The sequence below is a fragment of the Apis laboriosa genome, unplaced genomic scaffold, assembly GCF_014066325.1.
Source record: "Apis laboriosa isolate Shangri-la unplaced genomic scaffold, ASM1406632v1 scaffold28_cov147, whole genome shotgun sequence".
NCBI lineage: Eukaryota > Metazoa > Arthropoda > Insecta > Hymenoptera > Apidae > Apis > Apis laboriosa.
Window position 1 is genome coordinate 855128 of NW_025222687.1, and position 20445 is coordinate 875572.

At 25.7% G+C, this 20445-nt stretch overlaps 2 protein-coding genes across 3 annotated transcripts; both read right to left on the bottom strand.

Annotated features, from left to right (window-relative positions):
- Positions 1–354: 354 nt before the first annotated feature.
- On the bottom strand, positions 355–17552 carry LOC122714224 (UBA-like domain-containing protein 2). Of its 2 annotated transcripts, XM_043935393.1 has the most exons (5): positions 17270–17552; positions 8791–8865; positions 3203–3271; positions 1996–2089; positions 355–1675 (listed from the first exon to the last, which is right to left on the bottom strand). In XM_043935393.1, exons 1-5 carry the CDS (start codon positions 17375–17377, stop codon positions 1527–1529), a joined length of 495 nt encoding a protein of 164 aa, XP_043791328.1. In that variant the 5' UTR covers positions 17378–17552; the 3' UTR covers positions 355–1526. The 2 variants fall into 2 exon arrangements, with proteins under 2 accessions (XP_043791328.1, XP_043791329.1); XM_043935394.1 differs by lacking the exon at positions 3203–3271.
- A 1028-nt stretch (positions 17553–18580) lies between these two features.
- On the bottom strand, positions 18581–19883 carry LOC122714255 (tRNA-uridine aminocarboxypropyltransferase 1). The gene is made up of 4 exons (XM_043935443.1): positions 19546–19883; positions 19338–19478; positions 19079–19262; positions 18581–18915 (listed from the first exon to the last, which is right to left on the bottom strand). The coding sequence occupies exons 1-4, from the start codon at positions 19771–19773 to the stop codon at positions 18581–18583; spliced, it is 888 nt and encodes a 295-aa protein (XP_043791378.1). The 5' UTR covers positions 19774–19883.
- Between the last annotated feature and the right edge of the window lie 562 nt (positions 19884–20445).

A 20445-nucleotide genomic window follows, 5' to 3' on the forward strand; every position in this document is an offset into this window, starting at 1 on the left:
GATTAAATCATTTACATGTGAAGAAGAGTACGAAATCTCTATTTGTTTTCCTATGTGTAAATTGAATTGACGATGAAACAGCTCAGCTAATATGGCTCCACTGCTTTTTTTCTCGTAGAAAAAAAATGACCTACACTGGATACTATCTGAGCAAGTGATTTCTCCGTATGAATGATTTCTAAAAAATGTATAGTATAGTTCTTCAAATCACTTTACATAAATACTTAGTGGACATTACATAATCAGTAAATTTCTTTTTACAATTTTTTACATAATAATTCATCGTAATTTCGCATTCATTATAATAGCCTCGTATTTTTTATCCATTACTCGTTTCGCGTTGAGCATGAACAATTTTTTTTTTTTTTTTTGCCTTTTATTAGACTTATATCTTTATTATTATTATTATTACAAAACAGTGCCGACAAAATCAGATTTTTATACAAAATCACTGGATCAAGTCATCATCAAGATTGTCATCAAAAAATAACAGATGACAAGAAATACGAGTAAGATAATATTTTTCAACTCGTAGTTAACTAAAATCAAATTACATTGATTATGTCCCTCAATTGTGGAAAAAAAAAAAAAAAAAAAAAAAAAAAAAAAAAAAAAAAAAAAAAATTAAAATTCGTCGCTAAATGCTATCCAGTGTCGGCAATTTTTTGTACTATGGTGTGGAAGTGATATTCGATTTCTCATTGACTTCAGCGGTCCCATGAACCGCAAATGTTTCCTATCTAACCGCGAGTTCTGTAGATCGAGAAACAACAAGGAAGATACCCGGGACGGTGGAGGAGGCTTCTCGCTACTCATTTACAACAAGCGGCATTTCTGGACGCATACTAATTTCATAAACGCTAAGGAGAGTATCGCTGTCTTTCATAACCATAGGAACTACCGTCCCAGAAGTACAGTTTTTAAAAAGGAGAGAGAGAAAAAAGAAATAATCTCTTTGCAAACTTCCTCTTTCTTGTGTTCTTTTCTCTTTTTTTTTTTTTTTTTTTTTTTTTCTTTTTTTTTTAATGTGTATCACTCAGAATAATCCAATGGAAGAAGACAAGAGCTTTTTTTTTTTTTTTTTTTCTTGCGAGATGTTTCAACAGGCTCGATCGTCTTGCGTTTTCAATATACAACATATATCAAAGAATAACAAGAATAAACAACAGAGGAATCGTATCGTACCCTATTCTAGAAATTCCATATATACCGTATTATAGTCGATGAAAGATGAGGATCCCTTTTCTATGGAGAGATCTCGTTTCTTCTAGGTGCACGTCTAAATAATTATTTGAATTTTCCTCCGTGCACACAATTTTTCAGAAAATCTTGCGTCCTTTTTCTAGGGATAAGGAGATACGAGCGTGTGAATCTCGGCTAATAATCGCTCTTGTGGTTACACAGCGTATAATCCTGGGGAGCCAGTCGATCTTTTATAAACCATGCTTCCTGTTTTAAACACCGTTTACATGCACATCGTGCGACCTCGGGATCTTACACACGGGCCGCCGAATCACGAGTTTCTTTTATCTCTGCGGTTCGCCTAGGCCCAATTGTTGACTCTGTGTTTGCTGTTGCGCATTCCCGGTTACACTACACCGTCCTCCATGGTGTTGCGGCGCCATCCCAATCTGCATCGAATTCTGATGCAATCCATTTTGACTTGGCGACATTCCTAATAAAATATGATAAAAATGAATAATGATAAAAATGAATTTATCCTTTAATTTACATATGCATGCATAAATGAGACATAAAACAAGAGTGTAATTATAAAATAACAAAGATTTGCGACATAAGAATGTATCTTTACATTCTTGTGAATTCATTAATGTATACATTGCTGATAGAAATAATTCTCGTTAGTGGGAAAACATAATAATGAAGAAAATGAATCGTTTAAATTTAGAGAGAAAAAGATTTAAGAAAAAAATTATATGAAAATATTTTTTTAATAATAAATATTTATTAAAATATATGTTAAATGAAATTTACCCGAAGGAGTTTTGTCGCCCGCAGACATTTTGGAAAACGCTAAAAGTGCATCAGGGAAATTTGGTGGTGTAGCCGGTGTATTACATGGAGTTATCTATAAAAGAAATATATTTTTATAACAATTGCAATCTTCGGTAATACTCTAATCGATTTAATTGTCTTAAAATATCTATATTTGTTTATATTTCTGGATATTGCGTGTATAATTATTTAGGTCGAGACTAGGACGCATGTCTATATAGTCGTAAACATAGATTCTTCGTTTGAAGATCGATACTTACATCAACCTCCTTTTCATGTTTGACTTTAAAACCTATGAGAATACGGGTTTAACACATAGATTAAGAATAGTATTTTGTATGCTTACATTTCATTACGTAAGAGTTAAATATCAATTAACTGTTATAAAATAATAAACTACTATAAAAAAACACCTACATGATTATTACTTTTTAATGTTGTCAATGTTTTATTCATTTCTATTAATATTTTATTCATTTGATATGTAAATATTTTTATGTAAATATTTTTTTCATACTGTGTACATTTGTGTACATTTATGTTGTTTTGAAAAAATTTATACTTATAAAAAGATTATATTTATTTAAGGAAATTTTAATATTTGATCATTTAAATTCATTAAGAAAAGAAAATATTTTTAATTACAAATTTTCTTAACGATTGTTATCAATAGTTTTAAACTTTTATATATTTATTATGAAAATTTTCTAACTTCAATTATATAATATTCTTCTATTAATTATGAATATTTCTAACTTCAATTATATAATATTCTTATAATCAATATATACATATAAAAGTATTTAATTCCTTTGCTAATATTAATTATCTTAAACAAATTCTATGATGGATCATTATAATAATATATGTTTATGAAGTATTACAGCATTTCGTATTTCATTCATTTGACTAGGCAATTATGTATTTTCCGATGGATAGAAAATTATCAGAGGAAAGAGTTACGCTCGTTTCCTGCTTGTGTCTCGGAAATACGGAACAAGACATTGGTTTGTCTATAAAGCTAAAAATATCCAACGAATGTTTTACGTAAGCCGCAATGAAGCGACACACATCTATGGTAGGCGGGTGAAAAGAGAACAACAAAAGTAGCTTTCTGTGAGTAAGAACTACTCGTCAGTTGTTAAGGTCATTGAACCTTTGGCTCCTGAATGTGATGTCAGCGTACCAGGTGGACAGAAAGCAACAATATAAGATGCACATGTGTTCTTGTGTTCTTCGATGCACTGTCGATTAGCTATATATAAATAAATAAGAAAGTGCAAATCAAAATTTGTTATAATTTTTCAATTTAATTATAAATTATAAATTTTTTTTAAAAAGTTAAACATATATGCAAATAAAAATAATTATGGATATATAAAATTATTGTATTATATTTTGTTATTGTATTATAAATTTTGTTAATTACAATAAATATTTGAAAATATTATTGATAATATCGTAAAACAAATTAAATTCAAACTTACAATTTAATTCAAATTTATTAACCATTTGAAAATATGGAAAACGCATAGATATAAATTACTAATCTAAATGACATAACTAATGATAAGAAAAGTAAATCCTAAAATCTTATCTCTAAAATGTAAAATGATGAAACGTTTAACACATGTCCATGTATTTATGTATGTAAAGAAATAAATAAAATTTAATACAATTAATCGACATTTTGTTACTACTCGAGTCAAATATATACATATTTATAATTATGAAATTTATTTCGATTCTTATTTAGTATTTTATTTAATATAGATATAAGTATAATAAAATAATCAGAAATATTATCAATTAATTACTTGAACGAGTACAATTGTTCATGATGCAATGATGCAATGTTTACACGACACTGACTGCAGTGGTCGCATAATGGCTTCCCGAAGCGGTATACTTCGACAACATATGTATATACATTAGAAAAGAAAGTAAAGTAAAAATGGTCAGAGAAATCTAGGATTTTGCCCTCAGATTTGAACGTTGTTCATCCAATGTTGAGCCAAGATTTGGCACACAGTTTATCGGAATGCCTCCGACCGAGAATAGTAACACACCTAGCAACTGTCTGCTGACAGTGGTTCTCTGCCTTTCATATCGTTTTGAAATTTATTAGTGAAGTTCACAGTGAAAAGAAGAACGCTCTCGAGTTACAACTCGATGTCTCGTATAAGAAACGAGTAGTACGCCGAGTATCGATAAGCTATAGTTAACACAAATATATAAATACGATTTCTCGATAATATCGATAAAATATAAAATATACAGTAAAAAATAACTGACACAAAATACAATAAGAAAAATTGACAAAATTTGGATTATATTTTATTTATTTTATTTTGATATAGATAAAGAATATTTTAATATTTAATTAGTATTTTTTTATTGTCAATTATAGAGAATTCTTTTTAATGTTAGAATAAAATTTATCGAAAACAGAAATATAGTAATATGATGTGATTCATGAATATTCTATATCAATCTATTATTTTTTTTATTTTATTTTGTACTAATTATATTCTTTTATAAATACTTTTATTTATACATTAAATATGTGTAAATGTATTATTATTGTATGTAAATTATTTAAATAAATATTTATATCACCGTTTTCTCTACTAATTGGTATGATACTACCAAAGTATGATACTACATTTGAAATATATTCATTGAATCCACTAAATATGTAAAAGATCTTAAAAAATTTCTATCTAATATTTAAAATCAAAATAAATTATTTTTGTTTTAAAATAAAAATTAAAATATTTTTTAAAATAACATATAAGAATTATAAATAAATTTAGAAAAAAAAAGTACTTTTTAATTGAAACTTTTATCAGAAAAAAAAGTTATTTCACTTAATATTTTCTTCTGTTTCATAATCTATGTTTGTATATTTGCAGAGAACTTATAGACTTCAAAACATTATTAGAAACCTCTTGTTTAGATAAGCTTTCAACATTTTATCGATTATTATTGAAGAAAAACAAACTAATAATAAAAATGAATGAGGAAAATGAAAGAAATATAACTTTTGTATCCCATGTCAGAACATAACCTCAACACGATTTCGTTTCAAAAATTAAGATTCGGTAAATTTTTGATTTAAATTATTGTTAGATAACTTCTATAGTGAATCATAAGAAAAATGAAATTTTAATCTCAGAAGAAACAGAAAAGTTAACAAGGAAGAGCTCATTCTGCTGAATCAACGTGTTCATGCCACATAATTTTATGAGTTTTTTAATTAAGTCAAATACTTGGTTGCCATGCTGCAAATGACAGCAACAGACTGTGAAATTAATACGATTCCTCATTTACTATTGAATTGACTTTCATAATTAAGTTAAATAATAAATATAAAATATGGAAATATGTAAATATAAATAGAAATATAAAATAGATAAATTTATTTTTATCTTGACATAAACTATACAATTGTACTAATAATCTTTGTAAAAAATCATTAATTTCGATTGTTCTAGTATATAGTAATTCTAGTGTCAGCGCCAAACTGCAATTTCTAATCTTTGTAAACGATCGCGAGAAGAATTCTTTGCGCATGAGAATATGCCAGAAAACATGAAAATAGACCGCCAAACATTGTTATTATTTTCATACAATTATACAAGTCATATGAATCGTGCCAATGAATATTATCAAATATAATGCGTTTGTCTTGATGATTCATGTCGCTTGTAACCAAGCAACCACTGCGAATTTGCAAAGAATGAAATCCTGTAAAGGTTATTTTCGTACGTGTAAATCTACAGTATAGATATTCCTTTTGCTTATTCGACTATGCATTTGTATAGAATACGAGCGTAATGATGACGTTGTATTTCCTGGAAATACACTTGACACTGATTTCATTAAATAGAATATTTTCCTAGTTTAAATTAATTGTATTTTTATCGATCAAGAAAATTATAATTATGTAATGATTAGTTTTAATCAGAATATTTAAAAATTGCTATTTTTTAATCAACATATTTTACAAATTTTAAAATCTAATATTTTAAAATTTTAAAATTTAAAATATCTTTTAAAAATTTTATTAAACATATTTTTTTAAAGAACTCATTTTCAATAACTTCTTTCTCATTTTTAATGTAATTATTATTTTTTATTTTTGAATTTTAATAATTTTTCATTTGCAAAATATTAGAACATTACCAAGAAATTTTATGCGTAAGCGTATTTTTTGCGTAACAGTTTCCAGTTGAGAAAAAAAAATTAACATATGTGAATATCAACTATATGATAAACAAATGTATTAATTAATATAATGCGGTATGAAGATTAAAATAATAAAAAATTAGTAAAATTAATCAATTCATTACGACATGTGTAATGACGATATATATTACGATATATTACGATATAATTAAAAATAATTTGCGAGATATAAAATGCTGAATATTCAACAAAAAATAATTTCCTTATATTGAAAGAAATAGAGATACATTGCTTGCGTTATAAATTAATTGAAAACAATTCATAATATATGGAATAGAATACAAATTATTTATGAAGTCATGCATAAATATACATAAATATACGATAAATAAATATTTCTGAAAATATTGATATATGCTTGATATCTTACGAATCTTCTTTTTATAATCATAGTATGTAAAAGTAATGTAAAATGTAATATTTTATATATTTATTTTTTTTTGTATTCTCTTTCATGTTTTTATATTTCGAAAAAAAGATAATCTATTCGACTTAGATCGTGAAATAAAAGCATTTAAAATTTATTAAATGATCTCATCTCATATGTGATATATGCGTTCGCATTGTAAAATACGTATGATTTTATATAAGAAGTTAGAGGCATACATCATAATGATGATTTTCCATTTTCTTGATCGGATTGATAAATGAAAATATTTTATCTATGCATTTTATCTATGATGTCATATATGTCTCGCATTTATATTTACATAACCGAAGAACGATAATATTTTATTTATTATTATTCTACGTTAAAACTTTTTAAGTCTGTGAAAAATTTTTCAAAACATATAAAATGATCAATTGCAAAATTTAATTATTATTTCTTTCAGGAATAATAATTAATTCATGAGAATTAAAAATTATTTTACGTTAGAATACATTATCATCGTAAAATTAATTAAAATAAAAAAATTCAGATAATAAAATATATATAATTAGTCAAAAATAATGATTATTAATATAAATTTAAATATCAACTAAAAATAGAAGTGAAATTGATGGAAATAACATTTATCAAACAACAACGATAATGAACAATTTGATACTCAATGACAGACGGAATGAAATTTAATGGCTATTGATTTCTCATTTCATTTCCAACCGTTTGATTTGCATACGATGTAGTATAAATAATTCAAAATAATAAATATCTAATTATAACAACATTATAATATTTTTTTTAAACTTTATTCAAAAAAAAAAATGAATTGAAAATTTCAAGAATTGAATTATTTTTATCAAAATATTATCGTTCTATCTCGATTCATTTTCAATTCAAATTTATATTTTTTATGTCTCAAACATAATATTTTTACGAAATGTTTAATAATATTTATAGTTGCTAATTTAACACATTATTATACAGGACGTAGAGCGTGAGTAAAGTTTAAGCCAAATCGATGACTCGAATGCGCACTTCCCCTCACGTTACGTGACGATGCACAAAAATGTAGTAAATCACCAGCGTGCATAAATCGTGTATGAAATCATTGATTAATAGCGGTAAATCAATCAATAAAATATATATATATAATAAAAATAAAAATAAAGTTCTGTTTTAATCCGTTGAAGACAAATTTTTTTTGGAAAAGAAATATAATAAATATACATTCTTAGTAATCAGTTATAATTCTATATATAAGAAGATATTAAATATAACTTATAGATATTATTTGTGTTTGTATATTTCGATAAGATTCTCGGACTACTATTATCACATAAATCGATCAATATTAATCAAAGTCCTTGGATATAAGTAATATTTTATTTTTTCATATAAAATATATAAGTAAAACAAACAACTATACTAATTTCTAATACGGGACGAAAAGAAATGAATAAATTCCAAGTATTCGCAAAGCAAACAAAATGAAACAATGTCACGTGAACAAAAGACAATGAAAAAATTTCATTTCTCGCGCGTGATCTCGACGCGATTCGCGCAACGAACCTAATGAATAAAATCATTCGCGTGATGTGTCGTGGATCGTTGCACGTGACATAAATAAAGAGAGTCAATGGAAAGGGAAAAGAAGATAAAATACTGCCGCCATAACCGACGACGACGATGACGACGACGACGACGACGCTCCTGACGCGGAAATAGTTTCGTATCGATTAGATGTCGATACAAGAATAAAGGAATAATCGAACTTTTCTGATAGAATTTTCTCAAATTAATTTATTGACAAAAAGAAACTCAGATTTAATATTTATTTTAATGAAATATGACATTATTTATTAATAGTATGATATTGATTTAGTATTATACAATAATTATAGCCATAAATAGTCAATAATAAATAAAAAACTTGTCAATAATAAATAAAATATATATAAAATTTAGAAAACCTCTAGAATTCGATATATATAATGGTTTAATAAATGGTTTAACTACTGGTTGAATATTTTCGTTATTTTATCGTATGAAATTATGGTTACATCCTATATTTTTCATTTTTATAAACCGGTTCTTTTCTGCATAATACGACTGTCAAAAAACAAAACGAATCAACTTACTTGACCAAAATGTGTACCAGGTCCTTGTGCACAGGGAGGTATCGCAGCTTCTTGAAAGAAAATACTAAGAGCAGTCTGAAATCATAAAATAACAATTATTAGATTAAACAAATCGAATATATTTCATATTTCGATATTACTATTATGTTTGTATTATGATTACATAACAATCGTTTTTCAAAATGAATTCTGTTTCTGTTTACGAATCGTATCATTAATCTTCAGACAGCACATAATAAGTCACATAACCTTTAACATGTTCGCGACGATACATGCTCTACCAATGACACATTATACACTTATCATACGTTTGTAATTATTGATGATACATTGACTGGTAATTAATAACACATGAAAAAATATTTCAATTTCAAAAAATATGTATTATTACAAATATGTTAAATGTCTTTTGTTTAATTTAACCTAAAAAAATGCTGTTATAATCATAATTATTACTTCAAATATACATTAGATTTTGAACGATATTAAAAAATCAATATTAAAAAAATTGAAAAAAAATATCACTTTTTTCATCGCTTAGATACACAAAAGATATAAATTAAAAAAACATTTAAACTAGTGACCTAACAACAACAAATTCTTTATGTAGAATTTCTAACTTGATATGTAAGTATATGCCTGCGCGCGCACACTCTTGGAAAAGACCTTCAATTCGATTTATTAAGGCGGGTGTGGTTACATTTACAGCGTTAACACAGCTGTACACCAATCGATCGATACGCGCAATTATGTATGACACCACTAGCAACAGATGAATATAATAATGGTTCTGTTTCTATTGCAAGATCGCATTACGTGTTGAAATACAATTCAATCACGCGCTCAAAAATTCTTCGTGCGCTAAGTGTAACAAAATTTCAATAATATGAAATATTTTTTTCAGCCATTGTTATTTTTATTCAGTGAAAAATATATTTTTATATTTTATAATTCTTTTTTTGGACAAATAATTATGCATTTTTAACATTTGTAAAAAAAATTTTTTTAAGGATCAAATATAAAATTTATGAATTCCTATATTTTTTCTTTGCATTATTTACAAATTACAAAAGTTATTACAATTTGTTTGTAACTGTACACTGTAAGTTTTTCGAAGTAATTATATTGATTTATCATTATTAAAGAAATATGTAAATTCTTTATATTTATTTTTTTTATATACTCAAAATAATGACAAAAATAGACAAATATAGATACTACAAGATCTAATTTCACAACATGAAATTTATGATTTCTAATTACAACTGATCACAATTTTCAGTATCGCTATATTCGCACCACGTGATTTCGGTTGCCGGTTGTCGGATTGTAACTAAAGATATCAACACATACTTAAAAATTTTTCAGTATTTGATATATTCTCTCATGACACAATCATATTATTAACTTTAAGTTTCCAAATATTACAAACAGATCAATTTTAAATTCGATGCAGCCAAATATACCATTTTGAAACAGATAATCTGTATCTTTATATTTTCTATAACGTGGCGATTATTTGCTTCATAGAATTAAAAATATATAACCTAAATCGCACGAGATCGCAATGTTTTCGTATCATTCAATTGAATCAAACAACTATCAATATTTAGATAGATCATTGGCTACCTGTAATAATTTTTAACCGACTAATTATTTTTTAAATTAATTTTAACAATTTTTAACCGACCTAATTGCGGTAGAAATTTACATACAGTTTCTTACCAGTTTCTCATATGCACGCGACATACTCGTTTTCGCGAAACTTTGAAAATTGCCTTTCCAAGGAAAACCGTGACGCGCCTTGTTTACTTTTGTTCTTGTATTTCTTCGTACTTGACTCTTTTTATGCGGTTCTCAATCCGTTTTCCGCTAAGTTTTCCTCGAAACCCAGCTTTTACTATGTAGCACGACGTTGCTACTTGCATGCATCTAAAATATTAACGGGTTGCCTATGGTATCTTTGTTTTGTTAGATTCTCCGAGGAGACAAGAATATACATTTGCGATCACGAGGTATATTTGTAATTTTCATTTCGCTATATCGCACAAACAATACCGATAAATCGTTAGTAGCAAATCTTATCTATATTTATCGAGAAACAAAAAGAAATAAGTATCGCGAACAATTTCAGTGAGCGTGTTAATATTAACCTATATTTGCGTTAATAAATCGTGTTAAAGATAACAAACAGTCAAATTATTTGATTATTCGATAAAATTACGTGTTATGTTACGTGGAAGTTTTCCTAGAGTATAATATATCTTATAAAGGCGATCAGAAAAATTTTTATCGTTAATGCTCGTTACGCTAATTAGAGCATGCATACACGTATTTTCTATTTATTAAGTTATAATATATTTTTCTCATCGGTGAAAATAAAACGTATAGAAATGATTTCTTCTTCTTTTTTGGTATTTTATATTTTTCATAAATTTGAAATCACGTATTTCATTTTTATAAATATATTTACTTAAAAATTAACGATGATCTTTATTGATAACATTGAATAAGTTAAAAATCCTCTTATAATCTTAATCATTAAGTAACTTATCTATCAAATAAATATGTAATTTAAAAATTTTTGATTGATAGTATATTATATTGATAGTACGGATATATCTTGTTCGATTAAAAATCGATCTAGAAGCAGTACAAACAAATTTTAACCATTTTAAAGTTACGATAAAAATTATCTATAATAATACAATATAAAATTAAGTTAATAACAAATTGAGAAACGAGGTAAAAGAGACATTCATCTGCCGTGTGAATATAGAAGCTAGTAAATCTTGGGCAAAATTGTTCCGCGTACCCTAGCACTTCTCGACCACGTTACGTTCAAATCACGTAACGAGAAAGAACCTGAAATAGATTTCCTACGCTTCAAAGTTTCCAGTTTACCTAGACGTATATTGTGGAAAGATTTTCAAAACGTAGAGAAAAAAATACGAAAGAAATAAAACTAAGGAAACTTTTTATTTTCAGAAATATGTTACAGCTTAAGAAAAATTTGAACATTGTTTTGATACTTATGAGCTAACAATTTCTGTAAATATTATTGATTCATTCAAAATGAAAAGTATACGAAGTAAAATACATAGATTGAATACATAGAATATATATATTACTTTTTTGTAATTAAATATTATTATGCAATAATATTTATCGTTTTAAATATTTTAGATAAATTTAAAATATTAAATTCTAAAAAATTCTAGAAAAATTCGTGAAAGACCAATGATTCTACTTAAGTCTATATAGTTTTTAGATCTACGTAGATATCCGAGGACTTTAAGGTCAAACGAAATTTCGTTATATGAAATTTTATCTATCTTCTATCGTTTCAGAATTATGGTTCGGTTTAGTTGCGTGAGATTATTTTGTAAAAGATGAATGTTCGATAACAATTATCGATAGAATAAAATTTAATATTATATTATATTCAAATTCTAAAGAAATATAATAATATTTTAATATTTTATATGTATCAATCTAACAAAAAATAATGTTGATAAAACATATCTCCTCTATGCTAACTTATTGAGATAAGAAACGTAAGGTTTACATACGTTAATCTATTATTATGATTATTATTATATATCTAAACTAGAAAAATATGCTTCTTTTGTACATCTTGAAATAATATTACATTTAAAAAAAAATTATATTTTTCTATGCACTTTATTTACTTATCTAATATCAATTGGTTGTTTCGATTTAAAAAAAAAATTGGAAGAATCATAGAATAGAATGAATAGAAATGAAAGAGAAGAAAAGCAAAGATGATAAATATCAGAAAAAGTATCAATAAGTTAAATATTGATGTAAAAAAAAGTTGAATCATGAAAAATAGAACAGTGCACTTTCAATCGAAGCAGTTAGAAACAATTTTCGAAATAGTGAAAATTTCTCTATATTGATTTGATGGAAGCATCATTTCTAAAAGTTGTTCTCATGCGGTTTGCAAACAAACTTCCTTCTCTTGAGCATTCTTTCGAATAAAAGAGAAATGGCACATTGCCACCGATGTAGCGTGCTAATTTTTCACGTTCTTCCGATAAATCTCTGGAATTGTTTTGGTATACCACGGGTACTCGATACGCGCTCGAAGAATTTCATGAATTTCTTGAAAATGTCAGACACAATAATAATAAATCCTCGATTCATATATTATTAGAATAAATATCGGAAAAAATAAAAATAAATCTAAATTGAATGAAGATCCATTTCTGTTTGACCTTCGTGGGAGAGAGAAACAAAGGATATACATATACAAGTTGTTAACGATGAGAGACACTGACGGCGACAAAAACAGAACAGATGGACTTTGCCAGATGTCACTGCAATGGGATCGTCGTAATCTTGCCGTTCCTTTAGTTTGAAAGCCGACCTCTAAAAAGGATCTTGTGATGCTAAAATGGTATAGTTTGACGATTTGTATCGATAATGATAACAATAATTTTATTTCTATCTCGAATGGCGTGGCTTCATCATGCGTTCGCCATGCAATTACATTCTAATGGCACTTTGCGTTCAATGCTAAAATTAACCAGCATTCGAGGATGAAACGCAAACGAAAGGAATGATATACACATAGTGGATCATCTAATACTATTATCTTGATTTATTTTGATATTTATATTTAAATATAATTAAATCGTAAAATTTTTTTACTTTATAAGAAAAAATATAAGCTTAATAAATATGAAATTTCATTTTTTCAAAAAATCACGAATTTAACTCTTGACCAATAAACTCATGTTACTTTTTAAAATTTATTTTCCTTTCTTCAAGTTTTATCTTTTTATCATTCCCATTGTAAGTTTCTTTAAGACCTATTGTAAGTTCCCTATCTATATACGTTATCGCGGTGCCAATCGCCAAGCTATATGTTTTGATGTTGCTTTGTTCGTGGAATATGAAATATTGAACATAAGCAATGAAACTCTTCAAACTATGTATTATCAACAGAAATCAATACTGAGAGACGGAGGAACAAATATGTGTACACAATATAAAAAAAAAAAATTATATAATTATAAAAATTAAATTTTTAATAAATTTATAAATAAGAAAAGAAAAAAAATATGCCTTATATTCCTTTAATAAATTATTTAATTCATTCTTATTGACTAATCTCATTAGATAATCATGAAAGTATCTTGTCTATTGTGTACATGTTACGTATACGTATTTATATCGATACAAATGGATAGTGAAAGAAACGGAAACAGAGAGAGAGAGAGAGAGAGAGAGAAAGAGAAAGAAAGAAAGAGCTGGAAAGATATCGCTGTAGCGTATACATATAAACTTACCAGTACTCATTAGAACCTGTATCGTAATCTGTTGTTAAAAGCATTAGCAGTCGAGCAGAGAAAGTTTTCAGACTGAATTCAACGAACAGACTAAATTCTCTCTCTCTCTCTCTCTCTCTCTCTCTCTCTCTCTCTCTCTCTCTCTCTCTCTGCCTTTATTTTTTTATGTTTTCTCATGAAATAATGCAGTTTTGATTATTACGAAAATTTAAGATTTGTTTTCTTTTTGTACATAACTATACTATTTTAAGTATTTTGATCAAATATATTTCCTTCCTATTATATCACTTGTAAATATGTATTATTAAACAAAGTGTAATATGTAATAAAAGAAATAAATACATAGAAAAAAAAGATGAATATCTTTTTTTAATATAAATGTTTATAATGCATTTTTTTCATATTTCATTTCTTTTAATTTTTTCAATTTTATCAATATCAATTAGATGTAATGTAACATACTAGATTTTTAAAGTTTTAATATTTCTCAAAAAGAATCTTATCCTTCAAAAGATATTATTCTTTATTTTCAATAATTATTTCAATACAAATATCTAATTTCTATATATTTTTGTAATATATTTTATATTAGCAGGTACTCCAATGTTTATGAACGGGGGTGTACGTAAGATATTGACGATGTTTATTTTAAATGATGCGATGGTTATTTTCACGGAATGACGTAACGACAATAATAACGGAATGACATTAAATATTAGCAATCCTTTGCGATTCTTATGAAATCTTACGTTCGAAGCGACAACCAGAGATTACAATTTAACTTCTAATATCATGTTGCAATCGTTTAGTAAACATGGTGCTAAATAACCGATTGGATCTCGCAATCAACTAACGATCAATTTGGTTTCAAGATAAATTGCCAAAGTTTCGTGATAAAATTTCATTCTCTCATGTTTTGAATGACAATAATGTTTTTTTCTCTCTATTTTTTTTAATTTGTTATAATGCTATGCATTTAAAATTAAATTTAAAAATTATTTTAAATATATTTATATTTTATTTAATTTATATTTAATATTTAATTTATATTTTAAATAATATTTTTTTTTTAATGTTTAAATCTTTTTTATTTTAAAACAATATTATCTTTAAAAACAATATTTAATTAATATAATAACGCTTTCCAAAAATAGACTAAAAAACATAGATATAGAAATGATTGTCATTAAATTTCTGAATACGTGATACGATAAAATTTCTAAAGTTTTAATTTTAGTAATCAAACATTTAAAATATAAAAAACTTTTAGCAAAAAAAATAATCAATTAATGCCTATGGATAAGATACTAATTGTTAAATGTGTATGGTAGGCTCTTGACCGTATTATATTGGTTGATGTGAAAGTTTGAGAAACTTATAAACTGTGTAAATTTCATGAATTGCAGATATCAATAAGATATAGAAATTGTATCATTAAAATATACATATATCTTTCCAAATAAATGTCAATCAAAACATATTTTTATTTCAAACATATTTATATTTATATTATATGTTATAATTTCCTTTCCCAATTCACTTTATAATATAGATTTTAGAAAATTATTAAACATATACATGTATTATTATGTATTTTTTATACATAATACATGTACTATTTATTTTTATACTTTTAAATTTTTACCTAATTAATATTTGTAATCTATTTTTATTCATCATATAAAAATTATAAGAAATATAAACTTCACGGACTTTGAACACAATACTATAAACCACATCAAAATATATATGCATTTTTTCTAATATTCGCCATTAAAGTTCACCAAAAGTTCGCCACTATAGTCCATTTTTAATTTTATGAATTTATGAATTTATTACGATGAATTTATCGCATATTATTTTTTCTGATTTCTTGATTATCAGAAATTATTGAATTAATCTTAAATATTTTAATCCGTACAACAATAACATGAATGAAAGATGACAGATAATTGATATTAAATAAGATATTATGCTACAGTGATATACAAAGTATAAATTCCAGTCAAACTTTATCAATGTATTCTATTGATGCGAAATAAGAGAAATATTTTATATAAATATTTTGTATTAAAAAAGTTATAACAAATTATATACAAAATTATATATAAAAATATACAAGTTTTATAATTCATATTTGGGAAATAACATTTTACATTAACAAAATTTATAATCATTTTATAAATAAACATTTCATTCGATTCATTTTTAAATAATTCTTGATTTCTTAAACTAATATACTAATACTAACTTAAATAGATACAAGTTAAAGCAGAAGTTGTGTTTTGTTGTGTTCTATTCGCTCGTAACGTTACGTGTAAGGTCGTTAACTCACTAATACATAGTATATCGATGGACTAAATGTAATCTAATTTCCATAAACCGAAGGAGGCTTTCAGTACAACGGATAACTCGTAAATCGATAGACTTGGAAAGGTTGTACCGAAAAGATAGTTATTGTTCACGATTGCTGCACGCGATGTCAGCATTGTTCTCATTGTTAGTGGCCAAGTCCGTTTACAGACTAGGTTTGAAGAAATCAAATATGATATAGATACATGAGCTTATTTTAACCTTTTTTTTATTTAAACCTTTAAAACTTTATGCACGTTAAAAGTATGTAATAATAATATTTGTGAATAAAAATCAAGTCTAAAATGAGATTAGCCGAATAGAGTCAATAAAAAAAAAATGATGTAACTAAAAACAAACGAAAAGATTAGAAAAATGTAACCTATAACTATCCTAATGTATTAGAACTTTATTACCAACTTTAATACCAGAGCAGAATGATTATGTTCATCATAATAATAACGAACGAAACCTCTTAGCAACATCGTATGATTTTTATGAATGGATTTTATCCTTGTGATAATAAATATGTTCCCTTATTCAACTTATACTACTTAGATCATTATTGAACGTATTTTAATGCGATTATACATAACAATTAACAACGGAACATCGTTCGATTAAATTCAATCAGTGTTTTCATTTAAACACGTGTGAATACATAACTACGGATCGAACGACAGTACCGCTTGAACGGTCGGCCATTTTCGCTGCTTTGTTTACGAAGAAAGTATCGAATCGCGGTGAGCATAAATATGATGAAGTTCTTAATGCTTTCATAAAAAAGATGCGAAATCTTATTCTCTTACTTCGAATTGCCAATGAGCCGCTTGTAGCAACTGTTTCGCTTGCTCCCTGGCACAACCTGCAGCCAGCACAAACTGATTGATCATCACCTGCTCGCGAAGGGTGTCCATTTTTTCGTCACGTTTTATCGAAAAGGCAGAAAATATATCAGAGAAAAATCAAAATCACACGAAACACTAGTATAGACACAGTCTTCCGAATCACCAGGTTTCAATTCTGCCTTAAGTTTTCGTTTAGATGCAAGTGCAGCCTACAAGCGGCAAGCAGAGTCTTGTTTTGAAAACTAAACTCATTGCAGACGGCTGACGGGCACCGCGGGTTGCGGAACGTAAGAGACGAAGACGTTATGACGTCACTACCAGCTATTCGCTAATCAGCGTACAGCTTCCCGTGTGTTTGGGAGCATTCTCTTTTACGTACATACTCCCTATCTTCATTGTTTATTTTCAAACATAATAAATAATTCAAAATGCTGCAGATTTGATAAATAGTACTATATTTATAGCTAATTTTTTATTTTTGAATGTTATTCTTGTTTCAATATAAGAATAGTGCACATTATTAAATTTTCAAGAAACTTTAACACAAAAATAAATAATGTAATTTAATGTTTGATTCTTTGGAAATACTTATTAGGTCACCTACCTCTATTCAAGAAATTTTCTTAGTGTTGAATCTTTCTTAATCTAAAAGTTTTTAAGTTGACGAACCTGTTTAACAAGAACATCTGTTATTAGTAATATAATTATAATGTAATTTATTGAATTTAATTAAAAAAATAATACATTTTTTTATGAAATCAAAGATATTTGTCAAATAATATTACGTGAAAAAGTGTGTTAAATATTAAATATGATAGAAAAAATCCATCTAAATTTTCTAATTACAAACTTTAAAATAATATTAAAAAAATTATTTATATTATTTTATATATAATATAATTTTTTGATTCTTAAAAATAAATTATATAATTATAAATACTTTAGTTTTAGTTTTGCATGATTTACATGATATATATATATATAAATGTTCTACTATTTTTTACATTTACAATTCTTAAAATATTATTCTATATACATTTATTCATTTATTATAATATATAAAATTAATTATTATGGTAACTATAAAATATTGATTTAATAATCAATATACTTAAAAATGTATATATATATATATGTATGTATGTATTATATTAATTATGTTTTTAAGGTTAAAAACAAAAATTATGAGAAATATTATTATTAATTTCTTTTATTAATGAAATTATATTTAATATATATATCTTTCTTATAAAATATTTTATTATTATAAAATTAAATTAATGGCCTTTTATATGCCCATAATTTTTCATGATCATACATAATATGAATTTTTTCATACATATATTTAAAAAAATATAAAAGATCATCATATTGACCTTTATATCTTTCATCTAAATCATTTATATGCCGAACCATAGTATTATTTATAGAATTTTCTTCAGTATCTTTTGTGTTAGCATATTCTTGAATTATACCAAATGCACATGTATGTAATTCTACTAAGAATTGATGAATTGCTTCAATAGTAGCTAAATACCATCTTGGACTTTTTTTCTGATGACGCCAAAATTGTGATATTCTTGATTTTAAAATAACACAATGCAAATCTGTAAATAACAATATATATTATTACACATGATATAAATCTTATATAATTATAATTTTTCTTAAGATTTTATTCTATTTTTACAAAAAATAAAAATAATGAAAATGATATTATTTTGTATGTAAATTAACAAATATGTAATATGATTTGCTTATAAAAATTACCTCGTAATCTTTGATCTTTGTAAATGGCTTTTGTTTGATGCCATGTACTATCAATAAAAATAGCTCTTTTTATAGGAAATACATTCTTTATTCTATTTGTAATTATTTTATTATCTTTTTTAACCTCCTTTATGAATAAAGAATCTACAGATACACCAGTTTGGCTAGGAAAAATTAAAACAGTCTAAAGGATAATATTATTTATACCAAAGTTTTAAAAACAAAATAATCTTAAATATATTGTTGCTGTCATATATACCTCTTCTTTGTCCAATATATCTGGGAAATTAGGATATGTAAAAATTCTCACATCTTCAGGGGCAAGTATGGCTGCATGAATTGCAGTACTTTTTCCATCTATTTCACGTGCATGTTTAATGATATCAATTTTAATAGGTAACTAAAAAAAGAAAAGTCTATATATTCATGTATACATTTATGTATACATAATTTACATAAATTATTACCTTTATCTTTGGAAAATATTGTTCTCCAATAACTGGTAAATAACAAGAATAACAAAAAAATTTTCGTGACCTACAACAATGTTTACATATTTCTCTGCCTTCTATTGTATCCAAAATTCGTGCATTAGTAATTTTTAAATGACAAAAAGGTGTTTTATCAATTATTTTTTGCTCTCTTTCTAAACTTGAAAGCTTTTTGATTTCGTTTATTACTTCAGTTTTCGCCATATTCTTAATAATAATAATATAAACAAATTTAATTCAAATTTAATTCTTAATAATAATATGAACAAATTTAATTCAATACGTAGTATTTGATATTATTATTGACACTTGACATAAACATTCATAGAATAAATTTAATGACATATAACTAAGCATTTATTTATACATATAGTGAATTATTAAATGAATCTTATTTTTGATTACAAACAATATACACCATCTGTTGTTGAACATATACACTATAGCTCATTGGGTAACCAGCAAACACTATGATATTGTTCAATCCATATTAAAAATTATGAAATTAGTGCCATCTCGCGTTTGAATACCTGAAGCTCTAACTTATTATTAGCATAACAGAATATACAAGGAGGTATTCGAAGTTACCGATAAAGAAACATTGTGCGAAGAGCACAGAAAATATCTGTCCCCGCTTTGAAGAAAATCCATTAATTATTCTTAATATTTAACTTAATATTTTGACACTTTTAAACTTGTATTTTAAAATTAAAATTTTAAGCAAATTTCTCGTATTAATTTTATTACTCTTAAAAATATCGAAATTTTATAATTGTAAACAAGTAATTAATTAATTTTCAACATAGCATTTTTGACATATTAGAAATTATGATGTATTAATCGTTAATGAATTTTTCATGCGATATCTTTAAAGTG

Coding starts and splice junctions, on each gene's coding strand:
- LOC122714224 (XM_043935393.1), bottom strand. CDS start 17,377: ATGGACACCCTTCGCGAGCAGGTGATGATCAATCAGTTTGTGCTGGCT. Junction 3,272..8,790: donor CTGGTACACATTTTGGTCAA/GTAAGTTGATTC, acceptor ATTTATATATAG/CTAATCGACAGTGCATCGAA. Junction 2,090..3,202: donor TGTTGCTTTCTGTCCACCTG/GTACGCTGACAT, acceptor TTTCTTTTATAG/ATAACTCCATGTAATACACC.
- LOC122714255 (XM_043935443.1), bottom strand. CDS start 19,773: ATGGCGAAAACTGAAGTAATAAACGAAATCAAAAAGCTTTCAAGTTTA. Junction 19,263..19,337: donor ATATATTGGACAAAGAAGAG/GTATATATGACA, acceptor ATTATCCTTTAG/ACTGTTTTAATTTTTCCTAG. Junction 18,916..19,078: donor CAAAGATCAAAGATTACGAG/GTAATTTTTATA, acceptor TGTTATTTACAG/ATTTGCATTGTGTTATTTTA.